Source organism: Narcine bancroftii, chromosome 8 (genome assembly GCF_036971445.1).
Source record: "Narcine bancroftii isolate sNarBan1 chromosome 8, sNarBan1.hap1, whole genome shotgun sequence".
NCBI classification, from domain to species: Eukaryota; Metazoa; Chordata; class Chondrichthyes; order Torpediniformes; family Narcinidae; genus Narcine; species Narcine bancroftii.
In genome coordinates, this window is record NC_091476.1 from 10,501,853 (window position 1) to 10,528,776 (window position 26,924).

Here is a 26,924-nt window from a genome sequence, read left to right on the forward strand (position 1 = left end):
GTTCGTGTTTGGAGTGAATGCAAGCACAAGGATGGATGCTGAAGTGCACCTTTTCACTCGCAGGCTGTCACTCATTGTTGGTCTCAGTGTGAAGATCTTTGCTTGCGGTTCAAGAGCAACCCTTCTCTGGATATTTTCTTTGTTGGGAAGTGGTTTTGCTTCATGCCTTCTGACCATACTGTAGTTAAGATTAGAAGCTTAAATGAGCAGTGAATTGAATGCACCTTCCAACACTTTGATAAATTCTCCCACTAAATCTATCTACCATTGCTCTTTAAATAAAGTGCCCCCACTGGAGGCAGGATTATTTAAAAACTGATAGCCCTTTAATGTTTATACCTTCTTCAGCAATTTCTAGTTGACAGGAAGCCAGAGAAAATCTTACCTGCAACTCTGTGCCCTGCTAGGATTTTGGTAGATGAGGTACCAGTCTATTCTGGGTATCCTGCCACATCCATCTGGGATAGGACAGATCGTGGCTGCTGTCGCACAGCTCGAACGATCCAAGCTCGCTTCTGTGCTCTGATCTTTCTGCTTGGAATTAGCAGATTCTCCTTACAAATGTACAGGATTTCATTTGTTGTTCCCATCTCCTTCCACATCCCAAAGATGTCCTGTAGGACAATTGACTGTAAATGATTCCTTCATGAAGGTGGAACAAAGAGGTCAAGGAAATGGGTGGGGGAAAGGGACTGATGAGGAATGATCTGAGAGCCAGCATGGGTTCAATGATCTCCTGCTATATTGGGAAATAATATGAGGTATAGGTCCACATGCTTTAAGGTCAGGTAGGGTGCCCTTTTGGGACCATGTGTAGGGCATGACAAAACAAGACTTGAAAAGTTATGAATGGCTTGATTCTGGGCTGCTACTTTAAATCTGCTAGTCACTGTGTTCAGATTAAGGTCCAAGTTGTTGCTGTGTTGCTCCACTCTTAGACATGGCTCCAAGGTTGCAACTGCAGTATCACAATCAGTACAGGTTCTACCTCTAGTCCATTAATGATCTTGTACTCAGGATTTGGAGTACAATTATTGGGAAATCAAAAAAGTGAGTGAAGACATTGTCCTACCAAATTTCTGTGGTGCTAAAACATTCATTGAATATTTCAGGATTCTTACTGATAACGAGTTTGATAAAAGAATTAATACTTTGATAATTGCTTATAATAAAGAATGGGATTTTCAATTTCTGGTTGCTGTTCAATGATTTTATCGCTTTTATTTTCTGTTCTTATCAGTTCTGCCAAGGGTTCTATAGCTAAAGCAAACAGTGAGGGAGATAGTGGACATCCCTGCCAAGTTGACCTTGGTTCGATTATATATCTATTTACTGTCACCTTCACCAATGGTCCCTTATATAATGCTTTAATCCAATTAATATATTTCTCTGGTAGGTTGAACCGCTGTAGTACTTTAAATAAATAATTCCATTCTACCCTGTCAACGGCTTTCTCTGCGTCAAAAGCAACCGTCTCTGTTGGAGTCTTCTTTCCTTATACTGCATGGATTAAGTTAATGAACTTAGAGATATTGTCCATTGTTTGTCTTTTCTTAATAAATCCAGTTTCGTCAAGTTTTACTATTTTTGGTACACAGACAGCCAATCTGTTTGCTCATAGTTTTCCTATTATCTGATTCCACCTGCATTGAATTCGCCCATCATTATTGAATGAAGATCTACCGGGACCAATGCCTGAAGAGGGCGCACAAAATCAGTGAACCGGTGTGGACTCGAAAGGCCAACATGGCCTGTTTCCGCTCCGTAAATGGTTATATGGTTATATGGTTATGGTTATAATCTATCAATAAAGCATCCAGATTTTCTTGCTTTAAACTGTTCACTTTATTTCAAAAGGATCTGGAAGATAACCAATGTAATAAACTAAACAGAATATGAACAGCTCTTATGAAGTGAGGGTAAATTTCTGCGCTGAGAGACATTTAACAAGGATTTATTTTGGACAGAAAAATACTTGAAGGCATTGCAATCTTTAGGTTTGTCAACACAAAAATTTAAGTAAACGAGATGTGTAAATATCCAGGCTGCTCTTGAGGCCCCAGTGCAGTTTACCTCACAATCCAGCTTTCAATATTACCTGATTTTTCAGAATAATTTTCATAAAACCATTTGACAGATTTCAGCATCTGTATATTTTATCTTTGGCCTATCTTTGACATTCTTGTACTATACTCAATGCCAATAAATTGTCTTCATGAAAGTGTCTCTTTGTTTCACGCCTGTGGACATGAAAATGTAATTGAGAAATTTTAATACTGAACTAAACATAATGGTATCTTTTAAATAAGAAACGAGATAAGAATCACAGAACAATTAAGCATTGATACAGATGCAAATTTCAAAATAGATTAAAATAAATATCTTTATATTAATAAATCCTAGATATTAAACACAAGAAATACATTGCAGATTATTTTTTCTATGAGAACACTAAGCTCCATGGGCCTTCTGAACATCTAGATAAAATTATTTCAACTGTTCATAATGTAGGGGTAACTATTTCCTAAGCACCATCCAAATGTAGAAAATAACAAAAGCAAAAAAATAATCAACACCAAATCGTGGAATCTAGAAGAGACAGCAAACACACAACAGTCAGTCAGTTAGCTCTGGTGGATGCGACAGTACTTAATGTGCTCTTCACCTAAATGTATAATGCTCTTCGGAGGCCCGTTTCATAAATTTTGAATCAAAAGCCCAGCACTTTAAGTTGTGAATGGGTCAGGTACCAGGCACCCCGACCCACTTCATTTATCTCAATTTTATTAGTACAGATTTTTACCTTTCTTCTATTTAGAAGGGGCGTAACTATATCTGTGTACTTATATGTTGCAGGTAAAGCTGCCATACCCTAAATTGTACATGATATTCTCCATGGGAATACCACTCTGTATCTCTGTATTCCATCGTGTAATGTTTAGTTGTGAGTCAGACTTCCATGTGACCGCTGTACACTTCCTGGCTTCTGACAAGGCAAGCTTCACAAACTGAATTTGGTATCTGAATAGTTTAAAACCCATGGCCATAATGTTTCCCAGAAGGTACAATTCCAGATCCTGTGGAAAATCCACCTTTGTAACTTTTTTCAGGATGTCTCCAGGCCCTCCCAGAAGGACCTTAATGTATTTTTCTTGTTTTATTTTCATTTCCTAAATTACGAAACATCTTCTAGCCTTAGGTTTGCTGAGAATGCACATTAGCTGTTACACGGGCTTGATCCCTGAGTGAAATTAGTTTCTTAATTCAATATAATTGCAGAATTACAAACTCATCTAGTGCTAGGATTGGTCGCATGCTCTCCACAATTTGGGTGCTCGTGGACATCTTGAGAGGATGGCTCTACAACACCCCCATCATGTGGTCATTATGAGAATAGAGTGAAACGGAGGTCTGCAAACTCGGTGATTGCAGTAAAAACACAAAAATGCTGAAGGAACTCAGCAGATCATACAGCGTCCTTAGAAAGTAAAGATATTTAACTAATATTTCAGGCCTAAGCCCTTCTTTAATAGAATATTTGTACATGTGAGTTTTGTATCATAGGATAAATTATCATTTGATTTTGAACAAGACTAGTAATGTTAACAGTGAGGATGTAAATGATATAAGAGTAAACATTATTTTATTTAATTCTAAAATTCATGGAGCCCTCATCAACCAAATGAATTAGTTCATTGTAGTTAGATGGATTCAAAGCCATCTAAACCTGTAGTAAAATTGATGGGATTTTTGTGGCCTTCTCTATACCAGAAAGACTGGACGCAGATGGGTAGATCACTGTGCTGAGCACCTTCGCTCTCTCCACATCGATGACAGGGATCTCCTGGTGGCCAACTATTTCATTTCTGCGCCCCACTCCCCTGCCAACACGTTTGTCCATGGCCTCATGCACTGCCAAACCAAGACCTCCTGTAAACTGCAGGACAGTACGGTTGGTGTAGTGGTTAGTGCAATGCCTTTACAGCACTAGTGATTGGGACCAAGGCTCAAATCCCACGCTGTCTGTAAGGAGTTTGTATGTTCTCCCCATGACTACGTGGGTTTTCAACGAGGGCTCTGGATTCCTCCTATTGTTCAAAACATACTGGGGGTGTAGGTTAATTGTGGATAAATTGGGCTACACAGACTCATTGGCCAAAATGTGTGTATGTATATATATCTGAATTAAATTTAATTTTTTTTCTGGCACTCTCCAACCAGATGCCATTAGCACTGTCTTCTCCACTTTCTGCTAGATTACTCCCTGTTCTCCCTCCCTTCCCTAGCCTTCTGTCTCATTTCCTCCAGCTTGTCATCCCTTCCTTTGCCATTCACAAAGCCATCCCTCTCCCCTTGTGTCCTCCCTCTTTTATCCACCTATTATCTTCTGCCTGTGGGACTGTGCTCCTCCCTCTGCCCCTGCCCCCCCCCCCCCCCACAATTTTAATCAGGCTCCTGCGTACATTTTGCTCACACCTTGATGAAGGTCTTAGGCCCGAAACATTGGTTATGTGTCTCTATCTTTGCTTATATCTTTGCTATATAAAGCATGCCGTTTGGCCTGCTGTATTTTTACTTCACTCATGGCATCTACAGACTTTTATGTTTTACACTATTGTCAGGATTGCGCCTTTCACTCATTTTGGATTGGCAGCTGCAAGTGACTCCCCCCCCCCCATTGTTCTCACAGTTGACATTGGCATGACAGGGTACATCAGCAGTGAAATGGTAAATGTTCATGATAAAGAGCTGATCCTGAACCTATGTCAAACACACAAGAATGGATGGGAATGTCGTACACCAAAGTGCTGGAGAAACTCAGCAGTTCACGGAGCATCCATATGAAGTTAAAGGCAGTCAAGGTTTTGGATAGAAATGCTCTTTCTCAATTGCCTGTTTTTTTAGTTGCCCTTTATTTATTTTCATTGTGTTGAAGAGGATCCTTTTTCCTCCATTTATTTTCCCCCTTTTGAAACTGGTTGTGGGTGCCAGCTGGATCTCCGTCCCGTATAGTAAATGAATGATTGAAGTTATTCTCCTCATTTCTTTCTTTCATTTAGTTTCCCTTTTTTCGGTAGAATTTGGTTAAAGGGAGGGATAGATTGGGGGAGGGGTGATTAGGTTAATTTTTAGGATTCTTTGTTGTTCTTGTTCTTTTTTCTCTATGTAACCATGAAATTTCTTTTTGATAATTTGTAAATAATTTATTTCTATAATTGTGGTTATTACCTTTGTTTTCTAATAAATAAAATATTTAACGAAAAGAACTATTTCCCCTCTTTTCATTGGATGTTCTTTGATCTATGGTCTGTGTTCAAGAAAGTAAGTGTTTGGTTTCACAGAAGCACCGTGTTGTACATGGATTTCCCTGCTGAACGTCGTTCATGACATAATCAAAACCTCCCTCCCCTACATGGACTCCATCTATATTTCCCACTGCTGAGTAAAGGCAGCCAGCGTACCAAAACACCCATCACCCTCTAGACACATTCTCCCTCTTCCCATCAGGGAGAAGGCTTTAAGAATGAGAAAGCTTGCATCAACTGGCTTAAAAAAATTTCTTCCCTTCAGCCATCAGGTTCCTGAATAAAGTGCTCTCAGGCTGCCCTTGCTTGATGCTAATCGATCTTCCTTTTCACTGTAATCCTCTACCCTGTAAATGGTGCTCTATACGTGGCTGTATATAATATTAGAGATAACATGTTGATCTTTTCGCAGAAGAACCTTTCTCATTGTGCTCGTTATAAACATAACTAATTTAGTCTTGCCTTCTTTTGGGCAAAGGGGTTGACACTATGGATAATCAGCTTGGCTCCTTTGTGAAAAAATTCTAATACAAACCTACCTCTGGGAACTCCATTGTGCATTAACTTAGAGATTTCAATGAAGTTTGTTAAAATCTCAGTGGGATGCTTCATAATTTTGTATGTGTTTGGTATGGGAGATGGAGAACATTACCTTTGTCAAAATCAAGAACATAAACATTGGGTAACAGCAAACAATTTATTTCAATTCTGCATAATTATGTTAAATCCAGACTGCAGCTTATTCTACTCGACGGACACAAAGTTCATTGTCACATTATCACCCCTCACAGCAATGGCAGAACCTACCCCACCCCAGTCTACTTGCAACCCAGTCGAGTCAGGCAAATGCTAACTAGGTCTACAGTGCTGTACCATGGTGTGCAAAGGTTTTCTTGTCTATAAGGGACAGGATTAAAGCTGCTAACATTAATTTGATGTGTTATGCTAGCAGCCAGCAAGCAGACAAAATGTTTGTTCTGCCTTCTTTCAGAAATCTTCATTCAGAAAACCCACCGTTCTCATCCTCACACATCAGAACTGCGCTTTTGAAGGCAAATCCAAAAACTTCAGAACATCAAGAACAGTCTCATCAAATCTGAAATCTACTTTATTGAAGCTCTAAATTGATTTTATACAACACATAACTTATCCAACCAAACAATATTCAAGTAGCATTGAATGAAATCTTTAACTTGCATTGAATATATGTACCAACTTTCCACACATAAGTATGAGGGTGGTTAGTTTACTTGGTTAATAATTAGTATAAATATCACATTAAAAAGTGGAAATGTGTGAACATGGTACACCTGTTACATTCAGTATAAAGTATGACAGACAATTTTCTCTTTTTTACTCAAAACAGAATAGAGTACTTCAGTTATTCATCATTTGAAACATTAAATACACTCAAATTGACCATAAAATATCATATACATTTTAATGAATATTTGGACTCTTCAGCTGCCCATTGGCAATTATCCTTTAACGAAACCAGAATACAAAGTTGATACGACCATTTAAGAAAGTAATTTTAACTGTTGTCATTTAGGATAAAATATGATCTCATTTTCTGTCAGGAAACTGTTGTTACCTTTTGTTTTAACCAATACATTGGAAATATAATTTTAAATTATTCAATCAGATTTTAAAGATCACTATTTCTAATTGTTTAAGATCTCAAAATGCATCTTTATATAAATGTATTAAGTTTTAAGAGAATTTTTCAATCATTTATGGCTTTCCAACATATTTCATAGCTTCATGGTGCAATCTTATCCAAGTCACAAGTCTGAACAGAAAGAGTGCAACTTAGCAGAAGGCATGCCTAACTGTGCGGGATGCAGCGTTTGATGCAAACATCTTCAGAAGGGCCCAGTGAACAACACAATCAGAGAGCAGGACATCAGAATCAGCCATAGATCTCTCTCTCTGCCTTGTTGCTGTGTAATAGGTCGCAGTTAATTTTAGGCCTCTGCAGGAGAATCTTTGCTGCACACTAAGGACGTTTTCACTCACTCTACAAAAATCAATTCAGGACAGAAACGTTGCCATAAAGCATTGCATTGTGATGGCCATCAGTGGTTCACAACCCTTTTTCTTTCCACTCACATACCACCTTAACTCATCCCTTACTAAAGGTAAGGAATGTGGAGGCAGATGAAGTCAAACAGGATACCATCCTATGCCACAGGTGCTCTGTAAAGGATTACTGAAGGTGGTAGGCGAGTGGGGGGAGGAAAAAGTGTCCAGTGGAAAGCGGCTGAAAGAAACTGCGCTCTTGCAATCCCAGCCAGAAAAAAGCAGACAATCCAATGGGTCCAAAAATCCAACGGAACAATAGATTCGTCCAATGAATGCAGAGGTCACCACAAAATAGGAGCTACGAATCACTTTACGCCAAGAAAGCCAATTCCTTGAAGTTTCCAGACATCCGTTTGTGTCCAAGGTAAAGTTGGCTCTTAAGAGCACTTTAGCACAGAAGACTACGTAAGAATGAATGGGTGATTGGAAATGCCCATGTGTTCAGGTTCAGAACTGCGACACCCCATCAACTCCTGGGGACCCCCGACCGTTTTCAGTGGAGAAGGGGCGCCCGCGGTGGATTCTCCCCTTCGGGCCATGCGTAAAGTTGGCACCTCGTCTGGGTAAGTCTGCGCCACGCTGCCTGACTTCACCTTGCCTCCACAAGAGCAGAGAATCCTCAGACCAGGGGGTTGTGTGAAGAGAAGGGGAGCGACGTCCCAGTGACCTTCCAAACAGTCAGTCCCTGTCAACTGAACTCAGGGGTCCCAAACGACCTCATTTGAGTGAATGACCACGGGCGTAATCTGCCATTCAAATAAACTGATTTGACCGGACCAGCGTCTCTGGGCTTGCAAATGGAACAGCAGGTTGGAAACAAACCCAGATCCATCGAGTTGGTTTTGTTCAGTGTTTCCTCTGTTGTTCGCATTTCCAGCGGACTATGATCTAGATGGTCCGTTCTGGGCCATCACAAACTCTTTGGATGATAAGTATCCATACAATCTTTGTGGCTCTTTCATTGTTCCTGATACATCTGCTCATGCCACCAACTAAAGTCCCCCGGACGCGCCCAAGGAGCATGAGCAACCTTTTGCTCTCCAAACTAGAACCTACTTTCAAATTTCTGGCTTGTAAGAATCGCACAAACCTATTCATTAAAGCAGCTTCAATGGAACGGGGTGTGAGGTTATGGGGAAATCATCCAAAAGCTCTTCATGTACAACATTCAGTCATGAAAAGAAATGCAACGCATCGGGGGGGTTCGAACCCGGCGAGGTCTTGTCCCGCGTCCCGGTGACCCGGGTTCCTCAAAAAGTGCAGGGGTTGTTGGTCAAATTGGGCAGCACGGGCTCGTGGGGCCGAAAGGCTCGATGTCGACATGGAAAATGTATTCACATTTTGGCATCCAAATGAATTTAGCCCAGGGTCGCGTGTCACTTGGATCGGGTTTGGGACCTTCACCGGACTAGGTGAGCCCGGGAATTCCGCCAAGCAGACAGGGGTGTGATGCAGAGCATCCCCCGCCTCCGGGATTCCCTTGAACGAGCTCCGTTAAGATTAGCGCCGCAATAGGGCGGCCTGCCAGGCGAATGGTACCCGTTGGTGGAAGAGCACGGGAAGCCGAGAATGTGATTCTGGCATCACTGCCCAATGCTGCCACGTGGCAGTAATCTGCTCAGAAAGAAAGGACATTGTTTGGTGAACACAGACGGTGGCTTCAGCTGTGTGGCCATGTGTTGTAACGCAGAATTGAATAAGATCGTTTAAACAGATGCAGGTTTGATCCACGTTCAAGGATTTTACTGCCATTCAGTGTCCAACTGCTGCATCAGCCCAATTGTCCATTCATTCTTACTATGAGAATCTTTAATGGTCATAAGAGAAGATACTGACGTTTTAAACGCTGGATATTTCATAACACGAATTAAAACAGAAAGGGAATAAATAACAACTTAATTAAATCAAGGTTGAAAAACTTGAATTCATATTCCGTTCAACACCGACAGGTTCTTCTTATCTGCTGTCACAACAGAGGAACTCAGCGGGTCTGGCTCGCCGCGTCCGGAGGGGTTAAATCTATATTCCCGACGTTTCAGGTCTGATCCCTTTGTGAAAGTACAGATTCTATCACCAATGTACAGATGGGAGTGGAGGAAGACTGTGATTGGCTGAGAGTGTAGCTAAACCTACTGGCAGGTCTTAAAGGGTTCCTTCTAGCCAGACCAGGTCATTCTGGACTAGTCCACCTACTTGTGATATGCTCCAGTCTTTTAGTTAATAAAAAGCCTTGGTATGGATCAACAAGTCTTTGGTTCCTTCCAAGTGCATTACACCCTTCTTCAAGGTGCCAGCAGAGAGATGGGCCGAGTTACTATGATCATGGCGCTGAGCCCAGCCCTGATTAGAATTTGACCTTGAATTCAGATCGGTCCCACCTGCTGGAAACAACAACCTCGGCTCGGTTGAGATTTCGCACAACAACGAACGAGAAGCTGTCAAGGGTGAAACCGCCAAGTTCACCTGGAAGGTGAAGCCATGGGAAATGCCTGGATTTTCTGGGAAAATTCTTGGACATGATCCGAAAAAATGGCGAGTGGTCGGCGAGCGACTCTTTGAACATCGGCGAGGAAGACACCGATGTCAATTTCCAAGCACCTTCTGTCGAGGAAAAGGTGCAGAGCTGTGCGGAGCCTGGGGCGTCCATCTGAGAAACACATCCTGTCCGATGAGAGAAATTGTAAATGGCAAGAAGAGCAGGAGCTGCGGATGGGATTCGAGGGCCCGCAAATGTTTGTGTGAAGATCCTGGCGGGGCCAAGGTGAAATTCAAAGCCATCCCGTCGGACGTGCAGAATCAGTTCTCGGACTCGGAATGAGTCTTCGCGCATCTGGAATGGCAGGACACTTTTTTCTTGAGAGATTAATGCGAGATGGTTGGATGAATTAGGTTAGTGTCTGCAAGACGGGATTCTTCATTGCGATGTGCGCAATGATAAAAAAAATGGTCCAGATATTGTAGCAGATAAATGGATTTCGAACCAGTTACACCCATGATGTTTGAGTGTATTGTTGGGAGGACTTTCCAAATCCAGCAAAAATAAGTAAAAGTGTTAGATTTACACTGTCTATTCAGATTAGGGCACTTCCACAAATTTGGTCAATAAGTTTGAATTCCCATCACCAAACCCCTCAGCGAGCCAACCCCAGCAGATTCTTCTCCTCGGATGGAGAGAGATCAAAGAGGGGACCCAGCGGGCTTGGTCTGGCTGGGACAACACTGGCAGGGAATAGATCAAAGTCTTCTCAGAGAATATAGAACCTGTTTCACAATGAGAATGTTAGAGATCTGGGACATAGTAGCATCGGTGACAAATGGGAGTTGCTTATAAAATAACGAAAAGGTGAGTTTGTTTACACGACATATGTAATTATAACTTTACAAAAATATAATTATAAAGAAACATAGTCTGACAGAGATGGCTGTTATTTTAACACCATTTTTCCAGCAGTTAAGGTGGTTAAAATACATGATGCATTAACCTCAGTTCAGGTGTTTATCTTCACCTAACTGATTGCATTCCTGTGCAAAAAGCATCATCTCATTCTTAGCTGCATCATCAAATAATAATGTTCACCTCTATTAATCAACGATGAAATCCCTATACTCTTGCTTTCCTAATGACCATAAATCCAGAATAAAAATTGCAGAAATCTCGTGTTGGTGAGCAATGTCTTGTGGAGGTTACACTTCTCAGAACTCCCTTAGCCAAGACCAGTGTGACTCGACACTGGGCGTGATTGGGGAACATTCCCTAGGTGCTCCTAGATGAAGCTTGGCCTAGTTTGCTTCATTCTAAAACTTCCTTTACATTTTCTCGACACTGAACTCCAACACACCACCTGAAACCAAAGGAGAATGTTCTTGACTGCACCAAGAGGCCTTTCCATTTGCGAAGATACTGTACGTTGCTAATTTTGTGCCATTTGGAGAATTTATTTGCATGCTGGCCTCACATTAAGACTTGGTGTTCTAGTATTTGACCAATGAAACATTAATTTCTTTATCTGAATGGCATGGATTATTAACATTGTTTCGATGACCTGCTTTAAATTAGTTGGACAAACATGGGTGAATGTATTACAACACATGACCTCTGCATCTCTTTCTTTAACCAAAGTCAGGGAGTAATTTTTGATGTTCTTTCAGATGATAATGGAATTTTTTTTGTGTGAAATGGTATCCAATTAAACTTTCAGAAATGGTAATTCCATCATTAATAAATGTTAATTACTCATTTCATTAGTTTGTATTCATTTTATGCAGTGTTACCTAAATTGGGACATTGGTTTGTTACACAATGAGATAGAATGGTGAATGGACATCTCATCTTTTAGAATTCATAGGAGAAAAATTCTGTGCTAATCAGATTTAACATTGATTTGTTTCTTTTGTAATTTCAATATGTGTACACTGAAATGAAAATGATCAAATTTAACCAGATAGCTTTTATAAGAACCCATAAAACACGACTCAACCTCTGCCATCTTTAATTCACACTACTCTCACCTGTCAATTTATTGTAATACCAGAATATCACACAAACTTAACATGAAACAATCAATGACTAACACTAATGAAAGGCATACTTAACACAGGATTGCAGCTGTTGCCACAGGACAAGGTCACATAAGAAAATTGTAGAACGGGCTTTGCAATTGAAAAGCTATATAATAAATCCATGCATCAATCCCAGTGAATTTGCTTTCTGTTTTTTCAACACATCTCATCCTTTTCCAAAACTAGATGAGTAGGCTTAACTTGGAGGAGAACTCTATTCAACCACTTGAGTGCTGGTGGGTTGTGCTCGTAGTGAACTCCCAATCAAACTTGTATCTTGCAAATAAGGTCTTTTATTGTAGTGTTTCTTTCCTTCACGCTTGCTAGCCTTATTGACAAAACAAAATTCAGAATATTTGAAAAAAGAAACAATGGTGTTTTTGATAGCTCCCACACTTATCAACAAACTTTAAACATTTTAAAATGATAAATTATTTCCACTCAGCTTTCCCCATTGTATCGTTGATCCCTAAATAACAAATGAAAGGTGCAGAAATTGTTGCAAATATCATCTTCCTCATGAAACAATTCTTTAAAAGCATTTTTCCGATATGTCAAAATGCTATCAGATGAAGATTACAGGCATCTCTTGCTGAACTTTTATTCTGACTTTGACCAGCAGGTGTGCACAGACTTTCTCATTTGTCTGCACTTTCTTGGGCTCACCCATATTGGGAGGAATTTCCAGTCTCCAGCAATGAATGTGGCCGAGATAAGGAACCATTTGTATAAGGAATCATAGATGTAAATTGAAGCTATGGATGCCTATACTCAGATCAGTGAAAGGTTCACTTTGGTCTGCCCAAAAATTGTTATCTTTCCAGAACAGTGAGGGAATGCTACCAACAGGCACATTCCACCTCTGGCAGTATAGCAGTCTCTCTCCTGTTCCCTCCTTCCCTTCTCCCTCCCCTAACCCCACCCCGCTATCTACCAGGATCGTTGTCTGATGAGGGCGCGCAAAATTATTGAGGACCCTTCCACCATGCACACAGCATCTTTCAGCTGCTCCCATCGGGGAAGAGATACAGGAGGATCAGAGCCAGCACCACCAGGTTGAGGATCAGCTTCTTCCCACGGGCAGTGAAAATGTTTAACGACCAAAGGAACTGCTCGCACTGACCACCCGAGACTCTCATGTTTACAAAACAAATTTTATTTATTTATTTGAATATGTGAATACTTGTCCTGCATATATGTTGTTTGTCTGTATGTGCGTTATGCCGGGTTGTGTATCTGCGCGTTTTGTATGTAAGATTGGAGAACGGCGTTTTATCGCGTTGTACTTGTGCAATCAGATGACAATAAACTTGTCTTCCTGAAGGACGCAATGAAACTTGGAGCAGTCAACACAGAGACTATGTGGGAAGTCAAAGATCCTTCTTCTACTTGGAATTGAGGGGCAAGAGTGGTGGGGAAGCCCCTCAAATATACAAAGTGGGAGTAATCCCATGGGCCATATTAGTGGCAACGGTGCTATGTAGTCTATTTAAGAATTAACACTACAGTGTACAGTAATTAAATGTATATAGAAATACATCTTGAATCATATGGAAAGACACTGCATTTTTTTCTATGCATGTATTTTATATTGTGAATAAAATTTATTTCTGGAAAAAAAATCCCTTGACCATAATCATATCTCATATTTGTACCTCTGAAACAATGCAATCTCTACCACCAAGTAAGAGGACTGGTGCAAAGGAATAAGCAACACTTGCATATTCCTTGCTTGGTTGCACACCATCCCATCTTGGAAATACATGACTGATTCCTTAATGTTACTGCGTCCAAATTCTGCAGTGTTCTCCATGACAAGTCCATTCACCAGAAAGATGGCATCAGTTCAAAAGGATGTTTCATCGTCACTTATCAGAATGTCTGTGAACAAAAGGGCATTGTTCTTATCATAAATGATGTGTACGTTGTTGGAGAGTAAACTGATAAACTGGGTCTATCTGCATTTGGAAAGGCTAGGACCGATTAAGGATATTCAGCATGTGTTTTTGTGCAAGAAATTTGATGGAGTATTTTGAAGTTCTTTTTCGAGCTTTAGCAATTTTTATTTCCGAATCATTTTTTAACTCATTAGATTCAATTATTTCTTCTCATAGATGGCAGGGAAAACAACCACAAATAAATAAAACCCATCTTCAGAAAACAATAAGGAATGGAGGACTTTCACTGCCAAACTTTCAATGTTATTACTGGGTGATTCATAAATGCAGTTTATTTTACTATTAAAATTTGATCAACTAATTAGTCACCCTACTTGGATAGAAATTGAACTTTTCTAGGAAAACATCATTGTTGGCACTTATAGGTTTGGCTTTACCACTATCTTTGTATAATCAGATAATGAGGAATAGACGAAGAAAATGGGATCCATTTTGGTGAGTCCCATTGTAGATAATCAGTTTTTTCTGCCTTCTGTTATAGATGCAAGCTTTAAGGAATGGTATAGATCAGGTATTAACGGTTATAAAGATTTATTTATCCATCAGAATTTTGCTTCTTTTAAACAATTGTCAGTTAAAATTGAGCTTTCCAATAGACATTTTTTAAAGATATTTACAAGTTAGACATTTTGCCCAATCTAAGATACAAGATTTTCCTCGAATCGCAGACTTAAATATTCTTGATATCTTTTTCGATTTGCAGTTTGTTCACAGTGGGTTAATATCACATATTTATTAGATTTAAGACTAACCTCAATGGCTACGATTAAAAATAATTGGGAATGGGATCTTAATACAACTTTTTTTCAGATGAGGACCGGCATTCCACTCTTCGTTTGGTTCACGATTAGTCATTTTGTGCTAGACATTGTTTATTACAATTTAAAGTGGTACACAGAATACATACGTCTAAATTTAAATTATCTCGTTTTTATGCAGATGTTGATTCCTTGCGTGAAAGGTGTAGAATCGTAGAGGCCTCACTAATCCACATGTTTTGGGAATGTCACAAATTAGGAAGATTTTGGGGAAACATTTTTCAATCTTTATCAACAATTTTTAAGACCAAAATAGGTCCTTGCCTTTTAATTGCCTTGTTTGGCTTCATTCGCAATCCGACTATATATTTGCCACTATCTCAAGAGAAGGTTTAACTTTTAATACGCTGATAGCCAAACGAGCGGTTTTAATGAAGTGGAAAGATGAACTTCCACTGACTCATGGGCAGTGGCTACATGATGTAATGGTATATTTAAGTTTGGAAAAAATTAGATACAGACAAAAGGTCTTTGAAAATAAATGGGGTTCATTCCTAGAATATTATCATGGTTGGTGATGCCCCATCTGGCCTCTGGAGGTAGTGATTCGATTCAGTTTCATTGTTCTCTTTTTTCATTTTTAATAAGTAACCTTGATTAGAGGGAGGGGTTAGATTAGCATTAGTTTAGTTTTTTGTTTTATAATACAAGTTCATTATTTGGAGTTGATATGATGGTCCGAGACTATAACATTAATATTAATTGATATTTTACTAAGTTATGAGCAGATTGCTTATCAAGTAATTCATGTGATTTTCATTTTTAATCTTAATAATATTAATTAATAATTAATTACCAAAATGGGAAACTGTTAATTAGAGCATTTTTACCAGTTATATATTATGCACACATTTTGATATTTCCTTCTGTTATATGAAATTATTATATTGAACTCAATAAAAATATTTTAAAAAGAAAAGAGTATTTAGAAGAAGTGACCAAGATTTTTAAAGGCAGGATAGTCTGCATTGTCGACATGGATTTTAGCAAAATCTCTAACAAGGCCTGGTCTGAAGGTAAATTGCACGGGATCCAGGGCAAGCTAGCCAATCAGATACAAAATTGACATGGTGTGATGGAAGGTTGTTATTTCTTTGGACTGGAGGTCTGTGACAAAGAGTGTGCTGTGGGGATTGGTGCTGGGTTTTCCATTGCTTGTCATTTATATTTACTATCTGGATGAGAATGTAGGTGTCATGGTAAGTAAGTTTATCAATTGCACTAACATCAGTGGTATAGTGGACAAGGAGGAAGATTACCTCAGATTACAACAGGATCTTGATCAACTGAGTCAGTGGACCAATGAATGGAAGACGGAGTTAAATTTGAATGTGTGAGCCACTGTGTTTTCATGTGAAACTAGGGCAGGACTCACTCAAAAAATGGTAGGCCCTGTGAAATTTATCGTACAGAAAACCTTTGGTGTTCAGGTACATATTTATTTACCTTAAAGTGATAGCACAAGAAGACAGGTTGGTGAAGAAGACACCTTCATTGGTCAGCGCACTGAGTATAAGTGTTGGGATATCATGTTACAGCAGAACAAGATGACGGTGAAGCTCATGTGGAATACTGTGTGAAGTCTGGTGGCTTTGCTTTAGGAAGAATGTCATTGTTAACCTGGAAAGGGTGCAGAAACAGATTCACAGGATGTTACAAGGATTGGAGGGCTTGATTTATAAGGAGAGGACTCTTTTCCCTGCAGTGTAGAGGCTGAGGTGTGTCCTAAAATATATATACAAAATCTTGATGGGCATAGATAAGGTGACAAAGGGTTGTAAACTCAGCCAGCGCCATCATGGGCATTAACCTTCACTCCATTAAGGATATCTTTTAGAGGTAATGCCTCAAGAAAGCAGCCTCTATTGAAGACCCTCATCACCCAGGCTATGCCCTTCCCACCAACCCCCACACCAAATTTATGAATGGAAAATGAACCTATAGACACTATCTCACATTTTTGTCTTTTTGCACTAATTATTTATTTTTAAAACCTTGTGCTTACGGAACTGTAATTTATAGCAATTTTTCCACCTGTAAAGCACAATACTGCAGCTGGAAAACGACAAATTTTGTGACATGTTGAATGGTAATAGTTTTTTTCCCCAGGGTAGGAGAGGCATAGATATAAGATGAGGAGAGAAAGATTTAAAAAAGAACTGTGGGACATTTTTTCCACCCAGAATGTGAAATAAGTGCATATATGGAATGAGTTGGGGAAATGGGAGAGGTAATCATGACATTTAAAAGACATTTGGACAGGAACATGTATCGGAAAGGGCCATTGGGCTTTGGGGAAAGCAAAGGGAAATGGGACTAGCTTTGATGGGAAACTTGGTTGAAATGAACAAGATGGGTCACGAGACCTATTTCCATCATGTTTACCTCTCTGACTCTTTGATCACTTTCTCACTACTAATTGGGGATGGGCAATAAATGCTTGTTTGGCCAGTTTAGGCTGAATCTTTCAAAATGAATAATAAGTGATACCCACTGACAACGCCATTACAACACCAATGATATGGGTTCGGATCTGTCGCTGTCTGTAAGGAATTTGTACATTCTCCCCATTTCCGCAGGGGTTTCCTCTGGTTTCAGGTTAATTGTGGCATTTTGGCAGCACGGACTCATGGGCTGGAAGGGTCTGTTACTGTGCTAAATGTCCAAATTAAAATTTAAAACTGACAACATTCATCTATTAACCTTAGTTATTGTTACTAGATATTTTGTTAATTGCACTATTATGTAAAATAAAGTGATCTTGAGAAATGAAAATTTATTCTTTAATTCAATTAAGATGTGTCATATTTTTATCAAAATTCATCAATATAAACTTGGGTGCTAAGCAGTGCAGGGAAAATTATGCCTATTTTTTTCACGGATCAAATGATTAGACTATATTTGTAATCAGACAGTTGAGAGATGATAACATTAATAATTGGAATTATTACCTTTTGGGGTATCTAGTATCAAGCAACCCCAAGTCAGCTGAAAATGAAAGCCTTCTCCTCGGCTTCAGATGGGCATTCTCGACTGCAGTAGTAAGTTCTATTTCTCACTTTAATCATCCAGTGCTTAAAATGATATGATTCTACAGTCAGACTGAGTACATATATCTCCCAGAAACATTGCATTAATTCTTAATTTCAGGTTTGATATTGACTGCTTCACAATCCTATGTTGTTGCCCTCACTTCCCTTATCACTAGAAAGGCCATATTAATGAGATGGAAAGATCCTGTCACTCCCACTCACACTCAATGGTTGTCTGATGTGATGGCATATCTGACTTTGGAAAAAATTTAAATGTTCCACTACTGAAATGAATCTGAACTTTGTTTCTTTATGGGTTCTTAATTATTTTCAAAATTTGTTAGATTAATTATTTTCTGGTTTATGACCCCATTGGCTACCTTATTTTCTGAAACAATTATCGTGTTAAGCCAATAGCCTCTTTAGGGTGGGGTTAGATAAGTCGATCAATAGTTTTTTTTCTATTTCTTTATTTAATGTAACATAGGTTACAATACCATTTGTATTACTATATAAGATTTATTATTATTCTATTTATTCTCATGTGCCTATGTAACATTCAAATGAGGAAACTAATAAAAATATTGAAAAAGAAATTCAGAACTTACTTTTCATAATATATGTTTATCAATCACCTCCAACATCTTTCTTCTAATTCCTTTCTTTCTTCCTTCAAATTTCCATTAGACAAGGGAGTTGATCAGATTTCTGGAATCTTCAGTGTTAAAATAATTTGTAAAATGTTTTAAAAAATGTGTATGATACTTTATATCTTCTAATGTACAGCATAATGTCCCTACATTACACAGAGCCCATTGTAATATTTGGGACAAAGACACTTTTTCATTTATTTGCCCCTCTATACCACAGTTTTAAATTTATAATCGAACAATTCACATGTAATTAAAATGTACATTCCAAATTTTATTCAAGGTTATTTGTATACATTTTGGTTTGACCATGTAGAAATTATAGCACTTTTTAAATACATTTCAGGGCACCACCATGTTTGGGACATCTGGCTTCACAGGTGTTTGTGAGTACTTGGGTATGTTTAATTGCTTCATTGATGCTAGTATAAGAGAGCTAGGCTTGTTTCACCTTTGGAGTTTGCAGTTACCAGTACACTTTTTCTTAATGATATTCTAAACTGTTGATTTTAGTAATCTTAAGATTTGGGCAATGTCTCTTACTGTTTTATTCTTGTTTTTCAGCCTCATAATGGCACCTTTGACTTCTATTGACACAACTCTGGTCCTTGTAGAAAAATGGCAACTAATGATGCAATTACACATATGCGAATACTCACAAACACCTGTGAAACCGTATGTCCCAAAAATTATGGTGCCCTGAAATGAGGGTGTGGTTGAACACTGTATTACAGTCATTGTACTGGTTGGCCCAACCTTGATACTGTAACTCCTCCCCCTCCAGGATTCCTAATAAAGGCAGTATTGCCCAATCCCCTCCCTCAGTACTGCCTTGGAATCAGACCACCAGCACACAAGATATAACTGTAAGTTTATAGCGATTAAAGCCTATTAATCTTGACTACTGGCCTGTCGGGTCTAATTGACAGCATTACAAAGGGGACTGTGGATAAAAAGTTCTGTAATTTCAACATGGTCAAACCAATATCCTTGAATCAAAGCTGGAAAGTGCATTTTAATGACATGCAGATTGTTTGATTACAAATTTAAACCTGTGGGGTACAAAGGCAAATAAAGGAAAAAAGTGTCTTTGTCCCAAACATTTATAGTGACTACAATTCTAAGGTACTGTACAACATTAGTGTTATGCATTTTGAGATATCCAAGGGCTGTAAAATTATGGAGCCTATGCTTTAATCATTGCTTTTCACAGGGACAAATCTCTCTGTGATGTCCAGGTTTGATCAGCCCTCCCCACCACCTCCTCCCTGGCCACTTTCCCCTGCAACTATCACTATACCTCCTTCCTCTCCACCATCAAGGGACCTGAAGTGCCTTTCCAAATGAGGCATAGATTTACATGCACCTCCTCCAAATTCATCTCGTGCATTTGATGCTCTTGATGTGGCCTTTTCAGAATTGTAAAAACTAAATGCAGTCTGGGTGATTGTTTTGTAAAGCACCTGCTCTCTATCTACAATGATCATCCTGAACTCCCATTCCACTCACCCCTCCCCCACACCCCCCCATTCCCACACCAACCTAACTGTCCTTGCGCCAAATCCAGATAGAAGAGCAATCTTCACCCTACAGTATTCAGACCATTGAGAACTCTGCAACTCAATAATATTAACATTGAATTGTTGAATTTCAAGCAAACTTTTTTTCTCTTTCTGGTCCATCCAAGTTCTCTCACCCCTGTTTTTTCCTCTCCAGCTGCTCCCCACTCTCCCCCCCCCCCCCCCAATTCTGCTCCACCACCTGATTCCATCTGTCATTACCCATAATTACTGGGTCACCTATCCCATCCCCAACTGGTTCTATCTGCCCATCATCCTTTCCTTGTTTCATTCCTTACTTATCACATTCCAGTATCAGCAGGCCCCTTGTCTTCACTTATCACTTTCCAGCTTTAGTTTACACCTTTCTACCATCCAACCTCTGTCCCACGTCTCTATTACTAAAATCAACAGTTTAGAATATCTCTATCTGCCCTTTTTTTTAAACTCTCTCTCCTTCCCTGCTCCAACCTAACACTCGCCAACTGTTGTCACCCAAACTCCATCCCTCTTCTCCCCCGCATGGCTCCATCTGCCCTGATCTTTAGATAGTTCCACCAATTGCTACCAGTCCCTGCCTCACCTCTTCCTTCACCATTTTATATCCTCTGCTCTTTCAATCCTGATGTAGGTTTTCAACCCAAACGTTGACTCCTCCAGGGAGGAGGTGGTGGGGAGGACTGAACAAACCCGGACATCACAGAGAGATTTGTCCCTGTGAAAAGCAGAAAGGGGGTGGGGAGAAGTAGTTGCGATTGGTAGTGGAATCCTGCTGCAGTTGGCAGAATTGACAAAGGACAATGTGCTGGATGTGAAGGCTGGTGGGGTGAAAGGTGAAGACTTAGGAAACCATCTCTCTTCTGTTTGGGGGAGGAGGTGTGAGGGAAATGGAGGAAATATGAATGAGGGCTCCACCAACCACACATAACGGTGCAATCATGAGGCCCTTGCGTGGTGCTAATTAATTTTCCTTTTCACTGCAATCCTATCCTGTAACTAGTACTCTTTACATGGCTGTATGAATGTTAGATAATTGTAGAAGAAAAGTACTAGGTACTTTGTAACAAATATACTTGAATTTAAAACTTATATAATACAGAAACTAATCCAAACAAAATTCTCAATGTGATATGGGTCTTTTATCCAAAGAGTAGTGGACGCAGGGTTAATAATTTTTTTGTAAGGCAGAGGCAGATGAAAACTGATGTGTGGAGCAAAAGTTTACTAATAGTAGACGGGAAAACAGAATTGAAGTAACAGTGAAATCAACTATGAGTTTACTGAATGGGTGAGCAAGTTCGAGGTGACCCACTCACTGCTCCAAATTACTATATATATGACTGCATAAAATAGATGAGTGGATTAAGACAACTGGCAGGTCTTTTTCTCTCGCTACTTCTGAAAGTTTACTTTCTTGCTAAGGTTTCAAATGCCTTCCTCCAATTTAACATTAAGCATGCATAAATGGTGGCAAGCTATTTAATTATATGGCGTACCTTAATGTAACTGAAAAATAAACTTCCTTTTGTAAACCAACAGCAAACAGTAGCAACCCCAACAGCATCCTGGAACAGTTGAACAGGAACCTAATGTACCTTCACACCTGGGATTTACCTGATCTTTACAGGACACACCTTTCAATCACCAGAAAAAAAAGTCTCAAAGAACCATTTCTACGAAGATTTACAGATATGTAAATGTGCAGGCAAGAAATTTCAAGTCAATACTTTCCTATTAGTAAAATTAATTTGAGCCATATTTTTTGAAAGAGAAACATGCATTTCTTAGCGAATGGAGACATTCAAACAGCATAACACAACATAAAAAGATCTACCACATTATTCATTATTCATTAATCTAATGTTTATAAAATATTGCCTTCAATTTAGAATTTTACTGTTTTTGTCCAGCTCTCTTTTACTGAGAAAAAATAAGGTAATGATATAATTAAGTGGGGAAAAATTAAAAATCATATTTATAAACTATGAGAATTACTTAATCCTTAGTTGCAAATGTGAAGATAGCAAAGGATTTGATATTGTTTATGATGGCAGGGGAGTTGATTTAAATGTTTATGGTTTCTCCCCTTTCTGCTCCTTTACGCATCACAAACCAAATCTTAAGCCACATCTGGTTTCTTGCAAGATGCACAAGTCCTTTTTTCAATCAGATGCTCGGAGTCAGTGATTCAAGGCACGTGGGAGACATGGAGATAAATGAAGAAGATCATTTATTATTAAATGGTGAAGTCGGTTCAAGGAGCTAAAAACATGTTATTTCATGACATTAAACGAATAGAGGTGACTTTACTGCTTACATTTTCTTTCTTCATGGAGCAGTGTTGGAAGGTCAGAGCAGGGATAGGATGTTAGATGCAACTTCTGATTAGTTTAATGACTCCATTGACTTAATCACATTGGGAAAACATTGGACAGGGATTTATGGATGACTTTCCAAACCTTACCCTCTCTGCTGGTCAATATCTAGATCCAATTAACAACAGTGTCCAATGGTCTCTAATTTGACTTTGAGATGATCTGATGACCATAATCCCATTTAATTTTTATAGCGATACCCATCGCTGCCACTGTTTCAGCATGGCTATTACTTCAATCTTCTCTTCTTCTATATCTTGAGATTTGACTTGTTGCCTTCCCATCTCCAACTTTCATGATTTTGAACTCATCCAAATCCTATCCAAATTCTGCTGCCTGTTTGCATGAAAACTCTTCTGTTCATCCACATTCCCAGTTCAGCAATGCTTCAATATTCTTTATCCTTCTTGATAAATCCTTCAGTGATTTTAGCTTTCCCTCATTTAATTAGGGTTGTCCTGCATGACCACCCTCCCTAGATATCTGTGTTCCTCTAATTTTTGCCTTCTACCCACCTGCAGTGTGAATTTCTCCAACCCTACTTCTCTCACTGATGTTAATTAAAGCACCAGGAATAACTGGAGATAATCAGCAACTTGGTCATTGTTACCGAGATGTAAACTCTCTATAGATCTGCAGAGTTATTTCCATCATCTCCTAATTTTATTGATGGCTTTCTCATTCTAGAAAGAGCAATAAAGTGTTGCAGGAATATAGGACTGAACAAATGGAAGATACACACATGTCAAGACTGTGTGATATAACCTTGGGCCAACTTCAATAATCATTTGACCTGGCATAACACGAGCCATGCTGTATGAGATTACCAACAGAAGTTCACAACTGTTTGGTACCAAACCACCCAAAGGTTTAGTGCTGTAAAGCCAGAGGTGCTTTGCATCTCTTGGTATTTCCAATCTACAGGGTTAGACAATATCCACACTAGTTTTCATGCTCTTCAGGTGTTTTGACACATAAAGGAAAAATGTTTATAGGATCTTCTAATGTAAGTCAGGTGGAAGACCAGCAACAACTCGAGTGGAACAGGTTGTTAAAAACTTGTGGTTTATGCTTCAAGGTGATCGACTTTCAGAATAGTGTTGAACCATGTCAAAATTATGGGCTGACTCAAGAAGGTGCCCTGTGCCCTCTTGCACAGTGGCCACTCTGAGGTGGAAAGAGGTACTTTGAAGATACCATGGCAAGATAGCAATGTGGCTTAGGGGACACCATGATGCCATCAGGAGGGCTTTGTTCACCTCCATCCAATAAAAAGTAAGATTTCAAGGCAAGATAAAGTCCTAATAAACTCCAAACTATCCCCAACCAATGAAATGTATGGTCAGGAAAAGCAAATGCCGCAAAAACAAGTGAATTGTGGAATTCACTGTTAAGGCTGGGACACCAGGCACCTTCCGAGTGCTAGAGAGATGGGTGAGCAATGTAAAGGCTGGGACACCAGGCACCTTCCGAGTGCTAGAGAGATGGGCGAGCAAGGTTAAGGCTGGGACACCAGGCACCTTCCGAGTGCTAGAGGGATGGGTGAGCAATGTAAAGGCTGGGACACCAGGCATCTTCCGAGTGCTAGAGGGATGGGTGAGCAATGTAAAGGCTGGGACACCAGGCACCTTCCGAGTGCTAGAGAGATGGGTGAGCAAGGTTAAGGCTGGGACACCAGGCACCTTCTGAGTGCTAGAGGGATGGGTGAGCAATGTAAAGGCTGGGTAGCCAGGCACCTTCCGAGTGCTGGAGAGGTGGGTGAGCAAGGTTAAGGCTGGGACACCAGGCACCTTCCGAGTGCTCGAGAGATGGGTGAGCAATGTAGCCGCATGTGGAGCATGGCCTTTGGGAGCAGGAATCGGAGCATGGCCTTTCTGGCAGGAATTGGTGGAAAAGCTGACTCAAACAGAGATTCAAAGAAAGGAAATCGTGGGATCGGAGAAGGGAATTAGGTTAATAAAAAGGGTCCATTGAGCAAGACAGCGGGCAATTTAAAAAGTTCAAGCGGTTCTACAAGAGTCTTTCTGAGAAGTTTTGCGAACAGCGTTGACTTTATGGTTTCTCAGGAACGGAGTATCGTGATTTGACAGTAACCCGTGAATTTCGTGCTGTCTGGATGGTGGAAACTTACGCCCGTAAAATGCACTTTTACTGGATCTCCTTTCTTTGTCCTGACACTGTCTCACACAAGCCTTGAGGACCAAGTAGCCCACCTCTGCTAGGTTGAGCAGCACGCAGACGCCCGACACCACCAGCATGAAGACGGTGAAGATGGTCTTCTCGGTGGGTCTGGACACGAAGCAATCCACCGTGTTGGGGCAAGGGAAGGCGTCGCACTTGACCAGCCGGATCATCCTGAAGCCGGGGTAGATCAGGTAGAAGATGTAGAGGAAGGCAACTTCGAAGATCACTCTGAAGAGGATGCTGATCACGTAGGTCCACCAGAGCGACCCGCTGATGTGCATCCGGCGCCGAGTCACCTTCTCGAGGTCCATCTCCCGAACTTCTCCCGTCAGCTGCTTGATCCGGAATACCTTCTTTTCCACGTGGTGCTTGTGGGCAACGTGCATGGCGACCAGCAGGGCGGGGGTGGACACCAGGATTAACTGCAGCGCCCACAGCCTGACGTGCGAGATGGGGAAGAACTGGTCGTAGCACACGCTGTTGCAGCCGGGCTGCTGGGTGTTGCAGGCGAAGCCCGTCTTCTCGTCGCCCCACACGCTCTCCGCGGCCACCACCAGCACCATGATCCGGAATATGAAGAGGACGGACAGCCAGATCCGGCCGATCCCGGTCGAGTGCTTGTTCACACCAACCAGGACCGTGTAGAAGACGGGCCAGTTCATCTCCCCTCCGCTCGGCACCGGAGACTAACAAGCGAAGCTGCCAATTCCTCTCTGTCAGCATCAACCCCACGCCTCTTGTATCATAGGGTCTGGCCGTTCTCCCCATGCAATTTCCATACAACCAGTTCTTTTATTGTGTTAACAAAACAGTATTCAGTTCCGACTCCTTCATCCCCACCTCCACTGGATAAAGGAATCTGTGTAGTCACAAAGGCAGCATGTGCCTATTATCCATTGTATCAGTTCACCCTCCCTCTCACACGTCGAGTGAGAATGAAACAATCTCGCCCTCTTGCTCCATTCAATCATTTCCATTTTAATTTTAATTCATGGACGGAGCAGCAAACAGCCATGACCGAGGCCATTCGGGATGAATGAAATGGTCTGGGGACGTTTTATATTAAAAAATATATTCTTATATAAAAAATAACGTTATCAGTTGGCCTCGGGGGGTGAAGGTGACAAGTCCGAGTTGCTTCCTATGGCAAATTAAAGGAAACAGTGGAGGGACCCAACCCACCCTGTAACCCTTTACAGAGCGGAAACAGGCCATGGGGGCCTTTCCAGTCCACTAGCTCAATCCTCCCGCTCTCCCCCAATATCCCTCCAACCCCCTCACATCCATTAGAATAGAAATGTGCTCCATGATTTTTGTTTCACGGGGGATTGTGGGAGGAGGCTGATATGACCACATAGCAGCATGATCATGGAAACATAGAAAATAGGTGGAGGAGTAGGCCATTTGGCCCCTCGAGCCTGATCATCCACTCAGTCCCCAGTTCCAGCATTCTCTCCACACCCCCTCGTCACAGTCTAAATCTAACTCTCTCTTAAATATAGCTCTGGAACCGGCCTCAGTCACTGCCTGTGGCAGAGAATTCCATAAGTTCGCCACCCTCTGAGTGAAAAAAATTCTTCCTCCTCTCAGTCCTGAAGGACTTCCCCTTTATCCCTAAACTGTGACCTCGACTGGCTCCACAAGGCAGAATCCATTGAGAGAAATGGACAGCCCAACGGGTCCAAAAAAAAGAGTCGCCAAACCTCAAGCTGAATGACAGAAAATGATTGAAGAGCACCTTGTGCTGGATTGAATGCACTGTGCGAAAGGGCTGCAGAGACTCGGCAGGTCGTGCAGCATCCACCGTAGAGAGTTACGGGCAGTTGACATTTTAGCCCTCAGCCACCCTTCAGACTTTCTTCCATTTGTGCTGCATCGAATATTTTGTTTGATAAGGCTCTTGTTAAAGGATCTGCAGAAACACAAAATGTTGTTGGTAGCGAATGGAAGTAATATTGGATGGAGTATAAAGTCATCGTGATTTCCATACTTGCCCAAGACAAAGTTCATTCCCAAAGAGCCTTCAGTGGACAGTCTCAAGCTATTGAAAAAAAAAGATTTCTGCATATCCTCAAACTCAACTGGATATTCCCTTGGTGTTTCAGGATACCAAACTGATTATATCACTTCAAGTTAACACTATTCTGAAGGCTGCAATTTGGGTCAATAAAGAAAGGCATGGAGATGTGCAAGATTTGGTCATTTCCACCTGCTCTGGGAAGACTATTTCATTCTGCTTCTTTCACTCTTTCTTTGCATTTGGTAATTATCTGGTATGGGGTTGGTGAGGAGTGACTGTGGGATAGGAGCATTGAGTGGTGTGAAACTGGACTTGAGATTACTTGACAACTGAATGCAAGTAGGGTTACAAATTTTAACCGTACTTTATTATTGCTT

General features: G+C 40.5%; 1 protein-coding gene and 1 long non-coding RNA gene across 2 annotated transcripts in view; one reads left to right on the plus strand and one right to left on the minus strand.

Moving 5' to 3' along the window:
* Positions 1 to 21,708, plus strand: part of LOC138740352 (uncharacterized) — a 47,626-nt gene extending 25,918 nt beyond the window's left edge. Inside the window, exons 2-3 of the long non-coding RNA XR_011342858.1 lie at positions 17,695 to 17,768; positions 21,508 to 21,708. This is a non-coding gene — a long non-coding RNA (uncharacterized lncRNA). The remainder of the gene's footprint in view (positions 1 to 17,694; positions 17,769 to 21,507) is intronic.
* Positions 21,709 to 24,343: 2,635 nt separating this feature from the next.
* LOC138741968 (gap junction beta-2 protein-like) lies at positions 24,344 to 25,189 on the minus strand. Its single transcript, XM_069896165.1, has one exon. It carries the CDS (start codon positions 25,187 to 25,189, stop codon positions 24,344 to 24,346), a length of 846 nt encoding a protein of 281 aa, XP_069752266.1.
* Positions 25,190 to 26,924: the final 1,735 nt, after the last annotated feature.

Bases quoted from the DNA above. Each gene is read 5' to 3' on its own strand.
- LOC138741968 (XM_069896165.1), bottom strand. From the start codon at position 25,189: ATGAACTGGCCCGTCTTCTACACGGTCCTGGTTGGTGTGAACAAGCAC.